Source organism: Malaclemys terrapin, chromosome 13 (assembly GCF_027887155.1).
Source record: "Malaclemys terrapin pileata isolate rMalTer1 chromosome 13, rMalTer1.hap1, whole genome shotgun sequence".
NCBI lineage: Eukaryota > Metazoa > Chordata > Testudines > Emydidae > Malaclemys > Malaclemys terrapin.
The window spans coordinates 36,647,580-36,670,103 of NC_071517.1; the positions used below are offsets into that span (position 1 = coordinate 36,647,580).

The 22,524-nt window shown below is 46.4% G+C and overlaps 2 protein-coding genes across 2 annotated transcripts; both read left to right on the forward strand.

Annotated features, from left to right (window-relative positions):
* Positions 1-601: 601 nt before the first annotated feature.
* LOC128847343 (olfactory receptor 14I1-like) lies at positions 602-1,543 on the forward strand. The gene has a single exon (XM_054046734.1). It carries the CDS (start codon positions 608-610, stop codon positions 1,541-1,543), a length of 936 nt encoding a protein of 311 aa, XP_053902709.1. The 5' UTR covers positions 602-607.
* Positions 1,544-16,895: 15,352 nt separating this feature from the next.
* On the forward strand, positions 16,896-17,810 carry LOC128847315 (olfactory receptor 14A16-like). The gene has a single exon (XM_054046710.1). It carries the CDS (start codon positions 16,896-16,898, stop codon positions 17,808-17,810), a length of 915 nt encoding a protein of 304 aa, XP_053902685.1.
* Positions 17,811-22,524: the final 4,714 nt, after the last annotated feature.

Here is a 22,524-nt window from a genome sequence, read left to right on the forward strand (position 1 = left end):
TAGCCTTTAATTACACAGAGATGGAATCTAGCCAGTATGTGTTGCTATAAATCAATTTGTAAGCAAGTAGCAGGCTGTCTATGTGATGTTGGGGTGGACTCATGACAGACAATCTGCCACTTCGGAGGCTGGATGAGTCTATGGCATTTTTCTCTGAAAAGTGGGAATCAGGGTGTGTTGGCTTACTAGGATCTTAGTTTCATGCGCAAGTTGTGAGCCCGCTGTTTACCACAATAGAGGAACCGTCTTGGCTAGAATTGTTGGATTTGGGTTGTACTTTGTTCCATCCTTCATATTGCATTTGATCAAGCCACATCTTGGCCAGATCCCCAGATGGTGTAAACTGATACAGTTCCATTGACTGTTAGGGAGCTATGCCAATTTACACGCGTGTGATAACGTGGAGGACTAATGGTCTGATTTGTAGGGGGAGGAGCACTTACCACTCCTAGTCAATGAAAGTGATGGGAGAGCTGTGCACTTCTGACATTCACATAATGAGATATTACTGAGAGGGGAATCAGGGCAATTCAGTTTGTCAGTCTAATCCTGACCAGTGCCCTTCTCCTGCCCTCCACAGGCAGGACTTGATGTGCTGAGGAAGAAAATGTCCAACCGAACCACCATGACTGAGTTCCTTCTCCTGGGATTCTCTGAAGTTTGGGAGCTGCAGATTTTACACTTTGTGGTGTTTCTAGTGCTTTACTTGGCAGTTCTGGTGGGGAACCTTCTCATCATCACAGCTGTAGCCCTCAACCACCACCTTCACACCCCCATGTACTTCTTCCTGATGAATCTGTCCATCCTAGATATTGGCTCCATCTCTGTCACCATCTCCAAATCCATGGCCAACTCCCTTATGAACACCAGGTCAATTTCCTATGCTGGATGCATTTCCCAACTTTTTCTCTTTGTCCTCTTTGTTGCAACCAATGTTGCCTTACTCACTATCATGGCATATGACCGATACATGGCCATTTGCCCACCACTGCACTACGAGAGAATGATGAACAGGAGAGCTTGTGTCCAAATGGCAGCCAGTGCCTGGACCAGTGGTATTCTCTACTCTGCACTGCACACTGGGAACACCTTTAGTTTACCCTTCTGCCAGTCCAACATCATCAACCAGTTCTTCTGTGAAATCCCAAAGCTACTCAAGCTCACTTGCTCTGACTCATATCTCAGTGAAATTGCGGTTCTTGCCTTTAGTGCATGTTTAGACTTAAGCTGCTTTGGTTTAATAACTGTATCATATTTTCAGATCTTCACCACAGTGCTTAGAATCCCCTCTGAGCAGGGCCGACATAAAGTCTTCTCTACCTGCCTTCCTCACCTCATTGTGGTCTCCTTGTTCTTTTGCACTTCCTTATTTGCCTACCTGAAGCCCACCTCCAACTCAACCTCAGGTCTGGATCTTGTAGTGGCTGTTCTCTATTCCGTGGTGCTGTCAATGATGAATCCAATAATCTACAGCATGAGGAATAAAGAGATCAAAGCTGCACTGAGGAAACTGACTGTGTGGAGGTTATTCACCCAAGAATAAAATGTCTGTCTTTCTCCCTTGATCATGATTTTATTCTGATTTTCTTTGTAGATATATTCAACTCATGACAACTTTTTTCCATAAAAATGTAGCATGCAATCTGTTTATATAATGGTAAAAATCCAGACTATCTCCACTCAAGTCATTGGAGTAACTGTAGAATTACACCAGAGTAAATAAGATCAGAATCTATTTATCTAAGGGATTTCTGTTGACAGGAACACCATGCTATCTAAGCCCCTTGCACATAAAATGAGTAGCCATAGCTAGGTCCCAGGTAGACTTCATGGAGTCCCTCTGGCTCTTCTTCTTTTTGGGGGGATAAAATTCTGCTTGGGATCTGAGAGGTTTTATTTGCTTCATTGTCTCTGTTTTTGTTTTTTGTTTGTTTTGTTTTGTTTATTGGTTTGTTGCTTTCCTTGTTCCAGGTGTTCTTGGACATGGAAGTTTGAGAGAGTGGGGTGTGTTTGATTAGACAGGGATCTCATTTTTTTTTCTCATATATTGGGTGTGTTAATGTCATCAACTCTTGGGTGGGATTTCTGAGAGAGCTCAAGTTTTGTTTCCAACAATGATGAAGGGGCAGAAAAGAGTCTCTGTAGCTGTCTGAATAGCTGATTTCCTGCTGAAATGATCATTTTAATGCTTCTGGGATTTTGTTGTGTTATTAACTATGGGTTAGGGCAACTAGAGCCTTAGATAGGTGTCTTTTTAGTATTTCTTTATCTAAATAAATAAATAAATAAATAAATAAATAAATGTTGCATCATCCTTGCTATGATGGAAAGGCTTTTTTGAAGAGAAAGGTTTTTCATGTTTCCTAAAGACAATCTGACCCTGGATAATGAGGCCCAATTTTGATTCCATTGAAGTTTTTGGTGTGACAAATGTGGAATTGCTATGTAATATTTCCTCTTATGTTATGCTTTGTCTGGCTGTGATAAATAAATCAATCTTTGTTTGGAGAAGGCTGTCTGGTCACTCAACTTACTACCGGTCATAGTTCCTGAGGAAGAACTGCAGGTACCAAACACAGTTGATCTGCTGAAAAATCCCATTTGGTGCACAAGGTGCTGTAGCCAGGGACCCAGTTTAAGAGTGGAAGAACCATGTAATTCAATCCTAAAAGAGATGCAGGCATGAGGCAGAGACCAGAGGGGGTATGCTCAGAGACCAGAGAAAGGGCAGAGGTACAGCTAACCATAACAAGTGGGATTTAGCCATTCGCTTCAAAGGGATCTAGATTTGTCCAATGGTCTGTCATCCACACAAGGATTTGACTGTGTCTAAAGGTGCCCTGGATCACAGAATCTGCCTATTTGTTATTAATTATTATTATTACTATTATTATTACTATAATTATTATAGTATCTTTGTGCATATTAAATGTAAGACAGAAAAAAGGAGATTAGATAGATCGATAGATAAGATATGTCTTCACTGCAATGGAAACCTGGGCTCACACTCAGGCTTGAGCCCAACCCCCACTTCCGTCTTCACAAAAATCTTTCAGATTCAGGCTCAGACCTAGGGTCCTAGGACCTTGTGAGTCTGGAGGGTCCAAGCTCAAGTCAAGCTCAGACCAAGGGTTCAAGCCCTATTGCTTTGTAGTGTAGACACAGCCCTCCACACTGGCTCAGGTCCTGGGAGTCCGCCAAAAGTATGCCACAATCCCAAGGGCCTTTCTTCTCTTTATCCCAAGAATCTCCAGTCCACTCCAGTGAAAACAGAAGCAACCTCCCTTGGTGTACTGCAGCAACATTGTGAGTCAGTGTTTAACCCTTCCCTTGTCTTCTGAATGCCGATCTGCAAGCACCCCAGTAGACAGCCTTCTGTATTTGCAATGGAGACTGACCAGAAGAAGCCTCTTGCAAAGTGCATTGCTTCATGGACACAGGAGCACAGCCAGATTTTGGGAAATCTCTGGTGCAAGGCTGGCAAAACAGTGGACATTAGTAAGAGTACCAAGAATGATCACGCATACTTGGAGGAGCTGTTTGATGCCTGCCCTGAGGAGCAGCCCGCCGCCCAACCTGCAGCAGACAAATATGAGACAATATGTAATTATATAGCTGAGATACATTGATGTGGAACAATGCAAATGCAGAATGTGGATACAGAATGTGGAACAATGCAAAAGTTATGAGAAACCCTTGATAGCAGCATGTATCCATTAATGGCAGATTGTATGCCAGCAGCATGGCCTCCCATCCCTCTCTCACCCGCTACCATGTGGAGTTTAAAATGGCCATTGGAAAATGAAAACAGTAAAAATGCCTTGAAAGTGACCTTTTACTGGAAGAGTGCAGATTTTTGCTAGGGCCATTCCCGTTTCTTAAAAATGATAATCTTACACTGCCACGCCTGTAACCACTCCGGGGGATAACGAGCCGACTGGAAATAGTGAACTTGGGGAGGAGGGAGGTGGAAATGTGTTCCTTTCACAAACCTAGTCCATTTCAGTCAGAGGCAGTCCGTGCAGTCCACAGGTGACAAAATCATTTGTCCCAAAGTCAAACAGGGTTTGAAAATGTGTCCCAAAATGTGCCGTGGGGGGAAAGGAGAGGAGGTGTAAGGGGGATGGCTGTGGATTTCTGGGTGTTTGCATGCAATCATAATCAGCTGAGCCATGAGGGAGCAAATACAACATCCTGTTGATTCCCTCATGAATTCAGGTGCTGATAGATGCGAGCTTTCCCTGAAGCAGGAACTCCAAATAGGTAGTCACTTTGTGGGGAAGGGCATATTTTCCATGGCCACATTGGTAGCTGGCTAAGCCACTCCACTCATAGATGTGCTGTTTAGTCACTATACATTTGAATGTTTTGGCTGCATATGCTGCAGGTTTCCCATCAGCAGCTTGGAATAACATCTCCCTTTGCCAGTCGGGCACCAGAAAAACAGTTATGTCCTCCAAAATGTGGAAAGCCTGAAATGACAGAAAAAGTTTTTGTAGCAAGGCCACTGATCGCCTCCTCTCTCCCTCCCCCTCCCCCTCCCCAATCCAAATAGTCTGTAATTTTTAGAAAACAAAAAAACAGCTTTGAATTGTTAACTTACCATTGCCTCTGCACATCTTTCACTGCCATTAATCAGGCTGTGTCCAGGGACCTTCTGTGGACTGAAGCATCCCTCTCACAATATCCTGAAACTCAGTTTGGAAAAGTAACATTTTATGTCCTTGAAATTCCACTAGGATTTTTTTCTGTGCTCCGGCACTGAGCTATTTGAGACAATACCCCTCCGTGTCTTGTCCTATTCCAAGCCCCTCAACTTCTACAGCTGTAACACCTCCACAGCTCACCCACAGTGAAGTACAAGCCTGGCCCATCGTACCTTCATGGACAGTTCCAAGAGGAAGCGTTTCTGTGGTGAACGTATGGATAAAGTTGTGGCCACGGCCAACAAGCAGGTCTGGTACCAAAAACAGAGGGACTTATGGCTGGAGAAAAGGCATGGCAAGAGGCCAGGGGAAAGGTTCAGGCTGGCTACACAGCTTGAGGACAAGATTTCAGAGTGGGAGCAGGCACTTGCTTCGCAGTTCCAGGAACAGCAATGGCAGCTGAGGGAGGAGAACAGAGCTCAGCAGAGAAAATGGTTTGAGCGGCTGACATCAATAATGGCTGCAAAAGTACCAGCTCCTGCTGCATCACTCTCACCAAGGCCCGAGTCCCCTGCGTGGTATCCTGGGATGCAGTCCAGAAACAGCTTGGAATACTCCGTGGCTGTGTGGCCCATGCAAACAGGCCCCATGAGCAGCTGGACAGGGCAGCTTAGCCCCATGCAGTTTCCCCATCCTGACCCCCTCCTCTGTGGATGCCCCCAACGCCAAGTGTGTGGAAAAGGGGGAAAGAAGGGAAACAAGATCAGGGGCCAGGGGACATGCAACAGTAGGGGGGTTCTGTTTTCTATGTGGTTGCACTGTTTGCCCTTGTTCATGCACTTTGTTGTTGTTGGTTTTTTCCTTTTTCTGTAAGGTGCTGTTTTTACCGGTGTGGTGTTGTGGTAATGGCTGGCCTGCCTGGCAATGAGTGAATGTTGTACTTTGCTAATACATGTTTATAAATAAAGCTTCTAATTTCATCAAGAATGTTCATTGCTATCACTGCATCACAACATACAGTGTGTATTTAAAATGATAAAGGTAAACACATGTGTGACATTACAGTCTATATGATTTTATAAAAATATGCTAATGAGTGAATATAATGTAACTGAAATATGCTTCATGCAAAAGGTCTCTTGTAAGGTATCATTACAAAGCTTGTAATCTTCTGAGTGTGATCATCCTATTTGTATAAAGGTAACCCTCTTGTATCTGAAACTAGAAATATGAAATATAATTCTGAGGGCCTATTGTAATTATGCAAAGTGTGGGCCATTAATGGTGGTTTGGCATCTTGATGACTCCCATTAGCCAGGACAATTGACTGAATGGCTCTGTTTGCAGGCTGGCCTTCCTGTGAGTCAGGCTGGGAGGAAGAAGGCTTTGGGTCTTACAGTAACATGTGATCATGTCACCTGAGCTGGAATCCATCTTTAACCTGGTGCTTTTCCAGTGAGGAGGGGTGGGAACCCAGAGGGACAAAGGATTCCCGCCTTATGCAAAAGATATATAAAGAGGTGGAACAGAATAAAAAAGGAGAGGAGAGCCGTCATGAAGAATCCCCTAGCTACCACCTGAGCTGGAACAAGAGCTGTACCAGGGGAAAGAATTGTGCCCAGGCCTGGAATGTGTCCACTCTGAGGAAAAAAACTTACTGAAGCATCTCTAAGGGTGAGATTATCTGTATTTAGTTTGATTAGACATAGATTTGTGCACTTTATTTTATTTTGCTTGGTGACTTACTTTGTTCTGTCTGTTACTACTTGGAACCACTTAAATCCTACTTTATTTAATAAAATCACTTTTTACTTCTGAATTAACTCAGAATATGTATTAATACCTGGGGGAGCAAACAGCTGTGCATATCTCTCTATCAGTGTTATAGAGGGCGAACAATTTATGCGTTTACCCTGTATAAGCTTTATACAGGGTAAAATGGATTTATTTGGGTTTAGACCCCATTGGGAGTTGGGCATCTGAGTGTTAAAGACAGGAACACTTCTGTAAGCTGCTTTCAGGTAAACCTGCAGCTTTGGGGCAAGTAATTCAGACCCTGGGTCTTTGTTGGAGTAGACAGCAGTGTCTGGCTCAGCAAGAGAGGGTGCTGGGCTCCCAAGCTGGCAGGGAAAGCAGGAGCAGAGCTAGTCTTGGCACATTGGGTGGCAGCTCCCCAGGGGGTTTCTGTGATCCAACCCATCACAACATGATCAGGGACAATTAGGAATTAGTAAGCAAACACCATTCCTCTATACAGTTAGGTACAGAGATCCACACTTCACTCACTTCCTTATATGAATCCGTACTATGAAACCACACCCCTCCATTCATAAGTGGTCAAGTCATTCATAAGTACATTGCATGGCAATCAAGCTATCACCCGTCTCCAAGCACTGACCCCATCCAAATCAGTGAGCCCCATCCCCATCCCCCACAAGCACATTCATAAAGGCACTATTCCCCCTCTTCTATTGGGCCTGGAAGTCCATGATATGGGAGCGCAAAGCATCCCTGACTTCTGTTGCCCAGGTGCATCTGGCACCAGCTGTGGTAGGTGCACTGTCTGGCTGAGTGTACCAATTCAGCAACCCCTCACTGTCATAGATCCATTCAGGGGGAAATGGCTTCACAATGATTGCGAAGAGCACAGCAAGCCACAGTAATATGGACAGCATTGATGACATTGACATCCAAGTGGGTCTGTAGACATCTCCAATGGGATTTCCATCTGCCAAAAGCACATTTAACAACCATTATGTGCCTGCTAAAAGTGTAATTAGACCTTTGTTTCCCAGGGCTTCTGAAATCTGTGTACAGTTTCAAAGCCGAGTCAAAATGGTGGGGAGAGTAACTCCATTTATGACAATATCATTTGGTGTGAATAGTGTCCCAGCCTGTCCATGAATGTAGACTCTTGATCAATGAAAAAAACTCTGCCATCATGAACTCTCTGTGCCCTAGTTTAAAGATGCTACTTTGTTTAAAACACGTGCTGTGGGTTATCGACTTTGTTACTTACTCAGTTTAACCATCCTGCAAATATCCCTTTTAAACAGAATTAAACAGGGAGGCAATAGAGTGACTGGATTTGAAACTGTGCAATTATTGGACAACGTTAATGTTCCCCACCCTGGTTTAAAGCTAAGTTTCCAGCTGGGGTGGTCAAGTATGTTCTGCTTGAAATATTTCAAAGGAAAATTGGGTTTTCAAAATATAATTTTCTTTGAAAAACTTTTTTATTGTTATTATTTCAGCTGAAATTGTTTAGTTCTCAGATGCCATAAGCCAGAAATATCATCCAATAACACCACAATTTCAAACCCATTTGCTCTATTGCATATTTATTTCTGTTTCAAAGGGATACTTACAGGATGGTTAATCTGAGTAAGGAACAAAGTCGATAGCCCATTCCCCTCGGTCGCCTCCGAGAGCTGTTCTACCTCCAAATCTGACTGGGGAAGCAGCTCAGGTCCCCCATTTCCTCTCCTTCACCTGCCCGCCCCCCCAGCTGAAGAATTGGGAGGGCTTTTGGCAGCAGTGAAGGGGGATGTGCGAGGTTGAGACCTTTCCCAAGTGTCCCCCAGCGACTAGTGGGGAAGCCCCAAGATGGCAGCCCTGGGAAGGGAGCAGACCTGCAGCCCCTTCTGACTGAATCTCCCAACTCTCCCCAGCCAGCAGCTTCCCCCGCTTTTGTGCCTCAGCCCAGCTTGATCAGCCTCTATGGCCCTTTGAATCATCAGCCTCCAGGGCTGCCAGGCACAGGGCGGCTCTGGATGGTGGCTCTGATGAGATGTACACAAGGCCATGGGAAAGTGGGCTGAGGCCCAGAGGGGTGAGAAAGGCTCGCCGAGGGCACAGGGGAAGTTCCCCACCCTTGGCATGAGCATTGTCAGTTTGTCCTGCTGCTGTTGCCATGCTGTAATTAAATAGCCTGGCTGCAGAACTGGCTCTGAACTGCTCTGAGCTGCTCAGGAGATGAACAGGCTCCATCCTGCTTGTGGAGCTCACTTCATCTCTAACCATGGCCCCTGCTCTGAGTCATTCTCCTCCCTGTGCCCAGGCCACTGAATGGGGCGGGAGTGACTTTTGGGGGCCAAGAGGTGAGAGGCCCTGGGTCTTGCCCCCAATCTCCTGAGCCTAATACAGCCTCTCACCTTGTCCTCATCATCTGGGAAGCTTCTCCCAGCATGGAGAAGGCTAGGACCAGCCCAGCCTGGCTGATGGACAGCGGTGGGTCATAGATGGCCAGCTGCACCACCTGCAGGAAGGATCTTCTCTGCCCTTTGGAGAAGATACCTCCAAATCCTTAAAAGTTACAGGGCACAAGCCTTTGTCAGATTGCCCAGAGCCAGGCTTCAAACCCTTGGACGGGGTGAGTAGCCCAGGGGAAGGTAAGATTCCTGCTGTAGCCAAGGCAGCTAAATGCCCTTGAGAATCTTTGGGGTCCCATGGCTCAGGGAAGCCCCTTCATTATCAGGTCAGAGGATCTGAGGCCTTTAATGGCTCTTTATGGAGCAGGATTCACTGCAGGGGCTATGACATGCTGGGAATTTATCTCTGTATGTGACCATGGCACACTCTGGGGTGTAGCTCACACAGACCATACAGGACCCTCTGCTAGTCCAGCAGAGAGATCTCCTGTGGCTCAGAGGCTAGAGGCTTGGGGCTGACTCAGGTCACACTTCCCTCCCCACTGACATTGCTTCCAGGCTTTCGTAGGGTATAGTAATGAAGGGAGCTGATCAATTGCCCTGGATATGTCACGTCCCCATGTGGGTGATGCTGCTACAATCCCGAGAGGGCCAGAAGCAATGCCCCCACACATGGCCAGGAAAACAGCCTGCAATCATGGGTAAGTAAAACCACTGCCACATAGAGACACCATCGGGGATTAAATCTGGGCCCTTCAGCATGAGCCTATGGCACCCTTCTATTCAGGAAGCCATGGAAGTCTTTGCTTGCAGAGACCCTTTCTCCATTCCCACTGTCAGACCATTGCACTTGGTGACAAGTGAAGGGGCAGGAGAACTCCTAAGGACTGCACTGTTGGGTTTCACTGTGACGTCACTGGGTTCCATTTACAGAGAGTTCTATTGAGGACATTTTTCTTCTCTAATCCAGGGTCTCTCTTCTCCCAGATTATCCTCCAGTGAAGCCACCCTGCAGAATATGGCAGAGCAGTTTGGTGATGAGTTGGAGGAGTCACCATCTAGGTGTGGAGCAGCTATAGTGCCTGGATGGACACTAAGCCAAAACCTGCAGCCCTAATATACCAGGCTAGCCTCCCACTGATGGCAACAGCAGTTTAGATTTCATAACTAGCTGATGACACCTGGGACATAGACAGAGGACTCAGATATGCCGCAAACCAATGGCAAACTCAGCTCCAGACAAGAAGGGAAGGATGTAAGTGGCAGAGCAACACTGGGACATCTGGTGAGCTGCTGCAGTCAAAGCAGTCACAGCCAGAAGAGATAAAATGGGAACCTCTTTGAGGTAGCTGAGAAACAGCAGTTTGGCAGCTAGATCATTAGCAATATTTATGGAATGAATCCCAAAGGCTTTTTTTCTGTGCAATGAAGTGTATAAAACGTGTCTCTTTACTATCACACTAAACTTGAAAATAGCCTTGTATAACTTTAGGAAGGGGTTATCAATGTCGCAAGGCACTTTAGGAGCTGGAAGTCTCAGATTCTTAGAATCACAGAACCATAGAGTTAGGAGGGACCACAAGGGTCATCTAGTCTAACCCCCTGATCAGTCCCTAGGTCTATGCTTCTACCATCTGCACTCAACCAAACAAATGCCTCAGGTGGCAGCAGCAGTAAGATCTATCCTCTTTGTGGACTAGCCACCGGAGACGGATTTAATACATGCGGTCAAGGACATAGCAGGGCATGAGAGACACCTTGCAGAGTTGCCTGTAAATGCTGCCCTCATGGAGAAGCACATCAGGGTACTGTGGGCTGGGCAGGAGCTGCGTGCCTCCAAACCTGCCCATGCTGAGGCTCCAGTGAACTCTGTTCCAGATCTTGAAGGAACCTCAGTGCAATTGAGGAGCCAGATGGTGCCTGGAGTCTCTCCTCCCTCCCCCAGCAACACAGATGAAGCTGTTTGCAAATATGTCAATGGTCATCTCCTGCAACACTCTCATTTAGTTCACCGAGGGCATGTCTATCTGAACATTCACACATGGGGGCAGCGAGAGAGGCTCACACACCGCAAAGGGGAAAGCCCCCCCCCATTTCAGCTCATATGAGTGAGGGAGGGACAGGGGCTCAGACCCCCCTAGAGGCTCAAGGGCCCCTCAGATCTGGGCACACACATGGCAGGGGAGCATGTGGGACTTAGAGGTGCCCATACCCCTATTCTCACCCAGTCCTCCTGCCACTCACTCCCATATTCCCCAGCCCAGTGTCACACCCCTCCATTCACCCTCACACCTCCCTCACCTGAGCCCCCAAACTCCCTCCCTTTCCCTACCATCCATCCCCATTTATCCCCTTCCCATAATCCCTCACTGCAGTCCTAAATCCTTCTCCTCCATTCCCCCACTCCTTTGCCCCCCAGTACCCTTCCCCTCCCAGGAACGACTCACACATCTAACTTCCCCTCCCCCCCCCAAAGACTTTGATTACATTCCCCCCAAAATAAAATTACTACCTAGGATTCAGAAATTGGAGCATCCTCCAGCTACTCAGCCCAAAATACCTTCTGACATGGATGGGAGCTTGTCATTAACTTATCCTTAGTTATAAGAACATAAGAACGGCCATACTGGTTCAGACCCATGGGTCCATCTAGCCCAGTATCCTGTCTTCTGACAGTGGGCAATGCCAGGTGCTTCAGAGGGAAAGAACAGAACAGTTAATCAAGTGGTCCATCCTCTATCACCCATTCCCAGCTTCTGGCAAACAAAGGCTAGGGACACCATCCCTGGCCATCCTGGCTAATAGCCATTAATGGACCTATCCTCCATGAACTTGTCTAGTTCTTTTTTGAACCCTGTTATAGTCTTGGTCTTCACAAAATCCTCAGGCAAAGAGTTCCACAGGTTGACTGTGTGTTGTGTGAAGAAGTACTTCCTTTTGTTTGTTTTAAACCTGCTGCCTATTAATTTCATTTGGTGACCCCTAGATCTTGTGTTATGTGAAGGAGTAAATAACACTTCCTTATTCACTTTCTCTACACCAGTCATGATTTTATAATCTTCTATCATATCCCCCCTTAATCGTCTCTTTTCCAAACTGAAAAGTCCCAGTCTTATTAATCTCTCCTCATATGGAAGCTGTTCCATACCCCTAGTCATTTTTGTTGCCCTTTTCTGTACCTTCTCCAATTCCAATATATCCTTTTTGAGATGGGGCAACCAGATCTGCACACAGTATTCAAGGTGTTAATTTGAGGGTGAGTTCAGAACCAGTAGTCTCAAGGAGGTCTGCAATTCATCCAGTCATTAATTCCTCTCAGTTTAACAGTTCAAAGAAGCAGAAGGAAACTGTTTCTTTGAGGAGTTGTACATTGGGAAGCCCTCAGTCAAATGACCCCAAATCTTGATCACTAATGCCCCCCTAGTCTCCCAAGAGGCATATCAAAGTAACCATCCACATCTTAAAACATGCACACTGTAAGGAGTGAACCTTTTCTTAAATGCCATTCTCAGTTTGGGTCCCCCACATTTTTAGTTAATTCCATGCACTGCCTTGGGTAGAACTCAACAGATTTAGACCATTTTGACCCGCATCACACCAGTAATTTGATTTTTTGCTCTGAGGAAAAAAAAAACACTCTGGAAACTTTTTTATCTTCGCAACCCCTAGCTCAGATGTCCCCAAATTTGGGTCACTAACTCTGCTTTGCAGCTTCCTGAGGCACATCACATTTCAAAGGAATTAGACTGAATATATTGATAGAAAAGTTGACCTTTGAACGGAATACATGACACAACCTTAGTTATAGTGGTGCTGGGATGTCACTATAACAATTACCTGTTTCTTTACTGGCTGGGTACAGATCTCACAGATTTCTGTCCGTTAACCATGAACTTGGATTATTCTATGAGCATTATAATAGGATTGTGCTGTTAAGCAATGAGAATCTCAGATAAAGGAACAAACATAACTAGGCACCACAGTGCAGATATTCAGCTTATGTACATTGGAAAAGCACCATAGCACGATGCCAATATCTACCAGCTGGACATCTGGCCTAATTGACTTTAATGGGGCTGATTTATTAAAGCTCGGGATCTGGCTTCATTGACCCCAATGAAGCCACAACTGATTTACACCAGCAGGGATCTGGCCCTTCATATTTGTTCCGTCTCTCTGACACATCTACAACCAGTGTGAATTAAACATTTTAAAAATGTAATGCAGCATTGCACCTGAATCCTAATGAGCCTTTTAGTTTAGTGTTGTCTGTAATAAGAAAAAAAAATGTAATTGCTAAGAAAGAAAGAAAGAAAGAAAGAAAGAAAGAAAGAAAGAAAGAAAGAAAGAAAGTTGGTCCATTCATCACAATAGAAGTTGAATATCAGGGGGAGAGAATCTCCACAACACTGAATTCCTCCGAAGTTCTGTCCTCGTGGGAATGAATCACTCCCCCACCATTAAAAGTTACACTCTTGTAATTAATCCCATGAGACAAAGAACTAAGAAAGTTCTGACTGGTTAGGAACCTTTGTCTGTTCCATTCCGATTCTGAGGCAAAGAATATGGATTTGAAACCGTGTAATGGAGCAGATCTCCAGCAGGTGTAAATCAGCCATAGTTCCAATGAAATCAATGGGCTGTATTCCAAGCTGCTGTAAATCAGCCGTTTTTTCATTGGAGTCAACAGGACAAATCCTCAGCAAGTGTAAATCAGCCATAGCACCATTGAAATCAAAGGGCAGAGGGCTGGTCCACACTAAGCCCCCAGTTCCAACTAAGATACGCAACTTCAGCTACGTGAATAACGTAGCTGAAGTCGAAGTATCTTAGTTCGAACTTAAAGGTACTTACCACAGGTCCACACATGGCAGGCAGGCTCCCCCGTCGACTCCGCCTACTCCTCTCACAGAGCAGGATTACCGGCATCGATGGCGAGCACTTCCGGGATCAATTTATCGCGTCTAGACAACACGCGATAAATCGATCCCAGAAGATCGATTGCTTGCCACTGAACCAGCGGGTAAGTATAGACGTACCCAGATATTCAGTGGGCATAAATATCCCTAGTTCTCTGAAGTCAATGGAACTGTATCAGTTTACCCCAGCTCATGGTCTGGTCCTTAGTTTTTAATGTTTGCATCTGGGTACCTCTTAGTGATCTACTTCTAACACGCAGGGCAGCCTCAGCTGTTGGCTCCTCTGGTGGCTGCATCCCAAGAACTTTTTTTCCCAAGAAAAAATTCTCTGCTCCCCCAGTGGTAATTATGTGGAGTTAGTGAAGAAACAGGCTATTCCAGGTCAGCTGGGCTTCTGGTGCCACTAGACTTTTAGCCATTGTATGTCACATGTTTGTGCTACAAATCAACGTATTTGCAATCCCTTTGGGACACCCTTTGTGCCTCAGCCCTTCCACGTTTTTACCCAAGTGTTCTTCCAGGGATGCTGCCATCGTGTGCAATCCAGGGTGGGTGCTGTTCCCCTCTGCAGAATTAGGCTCAGTTAAGGCAGGTTGTCAGCATAGTTTGTTCCTGAGGTGTGATCAGAGCTGGGCTGACAGCCCTGGAGACCAGATTCAGCTATTTAGCCCCGGAGCAGGTGCATCATAGGCTGTGAACGTGTCTGAATCCTATACAAGTCAGGATCATCTGGGAGGGGCTTTTTAGTCCCTCATCCTATTTAGTCCCTCACCTCTCAGCCAAGCCTGCCCAAGGAGGGGAGCAGGGAGGACCCATCTGAGAATTGGATCCCTGTCTGCTAGGAACTGCAGAGAGACCCAGCAACATAGGAAATCAAGCAAAGGGACACCAATGATTCCTAGCATTGGAGACTGAAATGCTTCGCAATTTGGGAAAAAATCCACAGAGACCAACACAGTAAGTTTGCTCTTTCAATTAAATATGTCAGGATATTAATATACAGGGCAATTTTAAGAATATAAATATGAATTACAAATAGAACTCTGTTAGATGTTTGCAGGGCCGGCTCCACGGTTTTGGCCACCCCAAGTAGCCAAACAAACAAACAAACAAAAAAGTCGCGATCGCGGGATCTGCGGCGGCAATTCGGCGGGAGGTCCTTCGCTCCGAACAGGAGTGAGGGACTGTCCGCCGAATTGCCACCGAACAGCTGGACATGCCGCCCCTCTCCGAAGTGGCTGACCCAGGCACCTGCTTGCCAAGCTGGTGCCTGGAGCCGGCCCTGGTGTTTGCTATCAATTCAAACATCTAGAGTCTGTCAGAATTTTTTTTATCAGAAAAAATGAGTTTTCAAATAAGTCCCCAAAATCCCCAAATTTTCAAATTTTGGCAACCAATAAAAATAATTTTCAGCTAAAAATGGCAGCAAATTGAAAATTTTCATTCTAAATTCACCCCCCAAAAATGTTTTTTTCAGTTTTCATATATGAAGATAGCTGAGGATTTCTATGAAAATTTGATGACCATGACTTGAGGATTACAGTAACTCAGCCAGAGGTTAGGGGTCTATTACAGAAGTGGGTGGATGAGGTTCTGTGGCCTGCAGGAGGTCAGAATAGATGATCATGATGGTCCCTTCTGACCTTAAAGTCTATGAATCTATGATTAATTCAAAACCCAATTAATTGAAAATCCCAATTTCCTTTTGAAAACAATTTAAGCAGAAAATTGGAAACTTACAGTTAAGAAAGAGTGGGGAACACTAATATTGTCCAATAATACTGTAATTTCAAACCCATTCATTCTATTACATCCATTTTCATTTCAGTATCAAAGGGAAGCTGTGGGATTGTAAAACTGAGTAAGCAGCAAAGCTGATAGCCCCCAGAATATGTTTTATATAGACTAGCACCTTTACACCAAGGGTCAGAGTTGAACCAAGTAGTCAAAGCCTGTCTATCCTGACAGAGAGGATAGATCGCTATAGAGGGGTCAATAGGATTAAAACACAGAGCTCCTGATCTAGCACCATATCCAGTGTACAACACTTCTATCAGCTGAGCACAAACGCTGTAAACAATAAAACACAGCCCATTCCTGAAAGAGTCCTAGTAGACAAGGCAGACAATAGGTGGGAGGGGAAACAGAGGCACAGAGAGAGGAAAAAGCCTTGTCTGAGGGCACAGAGAAGGTCTGGCGGAACCAAGAATAGAACCCAAATCTCCTGAGTACTACTGAACCACTCAGCCAGACACAGAGTTGCAGAGGGAAACAATACAACCCAGCAGTAACTGAGTGATGCTGGGATTTGGTGCCATAAATCAACATGTAATCAGGTGGCAGGCCATCTGGGTGGAGTTGGGCAGGACTCATTACAGACAAGCTGCCACTTAGGATGCTGGGGGAGTCAGTTGCATTTCCCTGGCAAGTGGAAATCAGGATGTGCTGGCATTTTAGTATTTTAAGCTACACCTATAATACGAGTGGGGGTGTGAGTCCTCTGCTCATGTACCTGTGCTAGCTCTTATCAAGTATAAACAGCAGTATAGCTGCGGCAGCACGGGTAGTGGCAGCAGAGGCATGAGTGAGCCATGCCAAGTACATACCCACTGGTTTTAGGCAGATTTGTACTAGTCTCAGTCATGCCTCTGCTGCTGGTACTCGTGCTCCAGAGGCTATATTGCTATTTGTATTCACGCTAGCTCACAGAGAGCTAGTGTGAAAGTGTGTACATGAGCAGGGGAATCCAACCCTGGCTCATAGTGTAGACATAGCAATAGTTTCATGCCCAAATTGTGAACCTAGTGTTTATAGCACTAGGACAACCCTCCAGTGCGGAACAGATGGATTGGTGTGGTATTTTGCTCCTTCTTTCATACTGCATCTTTATCAAGCCATATCTTGGGCAGAAGGTGTAAACTGACGCAGCTCCATTGACTTTAAGGGAGTTATGCAAATTACCCTAGTGTGATAATGCACTGGTCTAGTGGTCTGATTGTCGGAGTCAAGGAGCACTCACCGCTCCTAGTGAGCTGAAGTGATAAGCGTTGTGCACCTTTGACATTCACACCTTGAGATATTACAGAGAGAGAATCGGGGTCATTCCATCTGTCACTCTAATCTGACCATTGCCCTTCTCCTTCCCTCCACAGGCAGGACATCATGTACTGCGAAGGAAAATGTCCAACCGAACCATTGTGACTGAGTTCCTTCTCCTGGGGTTCTCTGAGGTTCGGGAACTGCAGATTTTGCACTTTGTGGTGTTTCTAGTAAGTTATCTGTCAGCCCTGGTGGGAAATCTTCTTATCATCATGGTTGTAGCCCTTAACAACCACCTTCAGACCCCCATGTACTTCTTCCTGGTGAATCTTTCCATCCTGGACCTTGGCTCCATCTCTGTCACCATCCCCAAATCCATGGCCAATTACATATTGAACACCAGGTCAATTTCTTATGCTGGGTGTGTTTCTCAAGTCTTTCTCTTCGTCTTCTTCACTGAGGCTGACTTTGCTTTCCTCACTGTAATGGCATATGATCGATATGTTGCCATCTGCAAACCACTGCACTATGAGACTGTGATGAACAGGAGAGCTTGTGTCCAAATGGCAGCCAGTGCCTGGATCAGTGGTATTCTCTACTCTGTGCTACACACCGGGAACACATTTGCATTGACCTTCTGTGGAGGCAACATGGTGGATCAGTTCTTCTGTGAGATCCCCCATCTCCTCAAGCTCTCCTGCTCTGACTCTTATCTGAGTGAAGTTGGGGTTCTTGCATTCAGTGCGTGTTTACTCTTAGGCTGCTTTGTTTTTATCATTGTGTCGTATGTTCAGATCTTCAAATCAGTGCTCAGAATCCCCTCTGAACAGGGCCGGCATAAAGCCTTCTCCACCTGCCTTCCTCACCTCACTGTGGTCTCCTTGTTTGTTTGCACTGGTGCCTTTGCTTACCTGAAACCCACCTCCAGTTCAACATCTGCTCTGGATCTCATGGTGGCTGTGCTCTATTCCGTGGTGCCTCCCATGATGAATCCGATCATCTACAGCATGAGGAACAAGGAGATCAAAGGTGCTCTGAGGAAACTGACTGAGTGAACATTATCCACCAAAAATAAAATTTCCAGATTTTTCCCTTTCTGTGCGTCTTTACAGGTATAATCAGCTGATGGAATTATTGTCTCCGTGGGAATTTGATGTGCTATCTGTTTATGCAAAATGCTGTGTTTCACAGTAATAATAAGTGAAACTGAGTTCATTGAAGTCAGTGTCGTTACTCTAGATTTACACTTATGTAAATTAGATAAGAATCTATCTATCTATCATAAATAAATGTCAAAAAATAAAAGCAAGCCGTTGTTAACACAGAAGTAAGGTTGCCCGGTGGTATCTCGGGCCCTTCCAGAATGTCAGGTTCAGCATAACTCAAACAAACCCAAGAAATACAGAGTTAAAGTGCATGCCCATGTAACCTTCACTCTGGCCCCTGGAGCTAGCAATACCACTGGAAATTATCTGCATGTACTACAGCTGCGCTCCTTGTGTTAGATGTAGCTGTATTGAACGGTGGAGGCAGTAGGTGATGCAGGTTGGCAGAGGTGTATTTGTGATATGAGGAGATCTGGGGATTAGTTTGAGGAGCATCACAAAGCTGTGATTGTGATAGGAGATCTAGGTCTGAGCCCCATCACCCCCCCACCTCCCAAATGTGGCTGATCAAAATAAAGATGTGCACATGTACCTAGAGATTCCCGTCTGCATGCTTTCAGTACAGAATTGTGAAGGTGGTGTCAGTAGCAGAGCACTGGGGTCTTCTTTACATGGGTATAGTCAGTAGTGAGGTGGGATATGAGAGCAGGCTGTGGATTTAATGAAGTATAAGTTTAGGTGGTATCCTGTATGCGTGTGTAAAGAGGATGTAAGAGGGTAGAACGTGGTTGTTAAATTTTCCAAGTGTGGTATTCTGTGAGGGGTGCAGGCTCAGTGTTTGAGTGTAAGGCAAGTGCAGTGAAAAGGCAGAATGTGAGTATATGTGTTATGGGTGTTGTGGGGCATCACTCAAAGAGGGCAGATTTACATCTGTATTTCCTGGTTTTCAGAAGCTTTAGTTTTGCTGAACTCTGAATTCTGGAAAGGCACGAGCTGTCACTGGGAAACCTTAATGCTGCGATAACAATTTTTTTTTTTTTGCTATTTATTTTCCTAGGTTTTTTTAACTATTGGTAGGAGTTAGTGGCCATTGTGGCATTTGTAGGTAGCAATGGGTATGGATGACAAGTGGACCAAAAGGCTTTTTTAAGAGCCACCACAATTTTCTGGAAAGGAGCTGTACTGTGTGCACTGCTTGGCCAGTCTGGGTTCCCCTCACCTCTGGCTCCAGAGACTCTTGGTAAGTGCAGTACAAAGCTGGACACAACCATCTACAGCATAGGAGGCTCAGTGAAGTGTCCTATTCATCTCAAGGAGCTCTTCTCAGAGAAGTGAGAACACCTCAAGAAGATGAATACAGCCTGAAACAATCCCTCTGAGAGGTGTGGGGTCAGACTCCTGAAGATAGGCTGGGTCCCCAGATATTGGCACACACTCAGGGTGGGAATGTAGGGCTGTCAGGTCCCCTTGCCCCTATTTTCCCCCACTCCCCTACCATTTACCCTCTTGTCTGCCTTCCCAGTGCCACACCTCTCCTCTCTCACTCCAACTAGCCCCCAGCCCTCCCCAACCCACCCCATGTATCCCTCTCCCTATAATGACCCCTCCTGTCACGGGCCCCTAAATCCCTTTCCCACTGTTCCCAACAATTCTTCAACCCCTAATCATCCTCCCCTTCCTACAGGCATTTGCATATGTAATTTATTTTCCTTTCAAAAGTAGTTTCAGCATCTTCTGAATGGTCTGCTGTGCTCAGGTGATATTTTCCCCAAATTAAAGATCTTTGGACAGAGGCTGACACTGTCTATTCTGAGTTTCATCTTTTGGTTACCAGTTAGATTTGAACTCATAGAGCCCACATGGTGGGGAGGGTTGTGGGCCAGAGAATTCCCACTTCAGCAACTTAGGTCCTGTGAGTCAAAGGTAGCTTTCGCACAGCTCATCCTCGCTCCCTGCACATGCATGGTGTAATCCGTTGGGCATGACACCAAACACTTCAAAGGCTGATGCGCCTAACTGGAGAGCTAAACTTTCTGACTAATAACACTGTAATTTGATGTCCCCTAAACTTCTGCTGGCTGGTCTGCACTCTGCTGGGGTAACCCTTGAGCGTTGGAGACCCTGGTGTGAGAATCTGTGCCCTGGTTTGATCTCTAGCTGTGTGCAAAAAATCAGCACCGAAATACCCCAATTTTAAGAAGAATGAGAAGTAATTCCACTGGTGTCAATGGGGCTGATGCCCCTGTCACTCACCCTAGTGTAAATTAGGAGTGTCTGTACTGGAGTCAATGTGCTTGATTCCCCTCTCACTCACTCCAAGGTAAATCCAGGTTGTTATAGTGGAGTATGTCTGGTCTAAGGAAGAGGAGATTGAGGCCCTTTGACTCCAGCCCCCACCGCATGCTCCACCCACTGAACCCTCTTATTATAGTCCCTGAGCGTCTTGCTCCCTCTGCCTCCCACAGCCCAGACCCCCAAACAAACACCCACAGCCCCTAATACCGTCTCTCCCCTGTCTCAACCCTCCACCCCACAGACCCTCTCAGCCTCTGTTCTTTGAGATTACCCCTCCCACAGCCCAGAGCCAATTCCCCACCCAGAGTTCCTGACTCAGCTTCCTCAGAGATCCCTGCTTAACCCCTCTGCCCACTAGTCCCCTCCTCTTCTCAGACTCAGAACTCTGACATGCTCCCCAGCTCCACAGAACAGCCCCCCACCCCTGCTCCCTTCTGCCCCACCTCCAGACACCTGCCCATCCTCTCCGCCTTCTCCCCATTGACAAACCCTGGCCACCATTTCCTTCTGCCCCCACCCTCGTCCTGCCTCTGCCTGGCCCAGCTCCTCTCTTCTGAAGAGTGCCTCCAAGGTAGCTGCTGCCCAGCACACAACTAGCCTGGTAAACTCACTGCCACAAGGTATTGCTGAGACAAAGAGCTCAGCAGGGTGAGACATTGGCATGGGTCACGAGTTACATCAGATCAGAAGATGAATTAAACTTCCATGGAGCAGTTCTCGAGTCAAACACTCACTCACAGGGAACGTCCCTGACATGGAGATCAATGTAGAATTGTCCATATGGGGGTCCCCTACCCCTCTCTCTACAGTAGCTGGCGCTGGTCCCTCCAGGAGTCACTGCTCTGAGCAGGGCTGTTTCCAGGAGCCTGTGGAAAGAGGAACATTTAATCCCATAAAGCTCTGCCAACTCTCAGGGCTGGATTCAGACACTCCAGGGCCATGTATGGAGCTCTTCCCCCTTGACCTGTGCTCCAAGTGGAGCAGAAATGGCAGGGTAGCCCCTCAAAGAGATGCTGGGACAGTGGCATGGATCCCCTGCTCCCTCCCAGAAGAGGTAGAATGTGACCCTCCCCCCACCTCTAGGGATCAGGTGGCCACAGAGAGGGAGGGGCAGTAGTGGTCCTCCCAGTTTTTACCTCCCCAGTAAGGGTGTATCTGATTTGTTGAGGGGGTCAGGACTGCTGTGCTCTCCTCCCTGGGCCCACACACAGAGTTCCCTGTTGGGATGGGGTTGGTGGAGTCCTCCAGACAAATGGACAGGGAGACAAACCACCATGGAGATGCCTGGGGCAGATACCCTCTCCCAGAACAATTGTCTCAGGCTCTCTGCAGACTCAGGCAGATGCTGTTGCACTGGCTACACTTAGAGCACCTCCCCCACCACCATCTCGAGCTACTGTTCTAGGCCGCAGGTGTTTGTCATCTGGCTCTGGCCCCTGTCAGACTTAGGGTGCTGGACTCTGGAAATTCCTACATTCCCATGGAAAACAGGTTCCATTTGAAGAAAATATGACAAATATTTGCCTGGATCTATTAAAATTCATTAAAAGCTCAAACAAAACTGAATTTTGGATCATCTCTAAATGAATGATTCATTATGAATTATTCATCCAATCTCAGTAATTATCCTCCAGGTTACAGGTGGGGAAAGTGAGGCACGGAGAGTTGAGATAGTTGCATAGCTGAGCTTAGATCACAGGAGCTCAAAGTGTCTTGACCTCGTCTGCCTGGCTGTACTTGTTATCATCTGATGCTGGGATTCTCAAAGAAGTCTAAAGGACTTAGTCCTCCAAGATGTACATTCCTTAATCGCCTAGGCTCCTTTGCAAATCTCAGCCTTCATATATCTGAAATATATGAAGCCCAAGCCATAGAAGTTGTCAGGGTAGACACAAGGCCAGGATTACCAAGGGGCTTAGGCCTCTAAAGAAGCTGATAGGTGCGTAGTGGAATTTACAATAGCACCTAACCAGGGTAGGCTCCTAACTCCCACTGAGTGGTGTGATGGGCTGTAGCAGGCCTGGAGGCCCTGCTGGAGGCTTCGCTGCCCTACCACATCCAGCCCCAAGAAAGAGCAGAGGAGATGAGTCCTCCAAGCTGCCTAGAGTGGCTGCGGGGAAGCAACCAATCACAGAGGCTGCAGGAAACAGGCAATCAGAGTCCAGCAGGCTCCTATAAAAAGGAGCTGCTGGACAGAGCAAAATCAGTTGCTGGCTGGAGCCAGAGGAATGAAGGTTGTGCTCTTGGCTGGTTGCAGCAGTTCCAGGGGAGTGAGAAGGAACAGTTGCTGGGGGGAAGTAAGAAAGAGCCCCTTACTGGCTGCTGGGACTGAGTTCAAGACTTCAGCCTGAGCTAAGGGTGAAGGAAA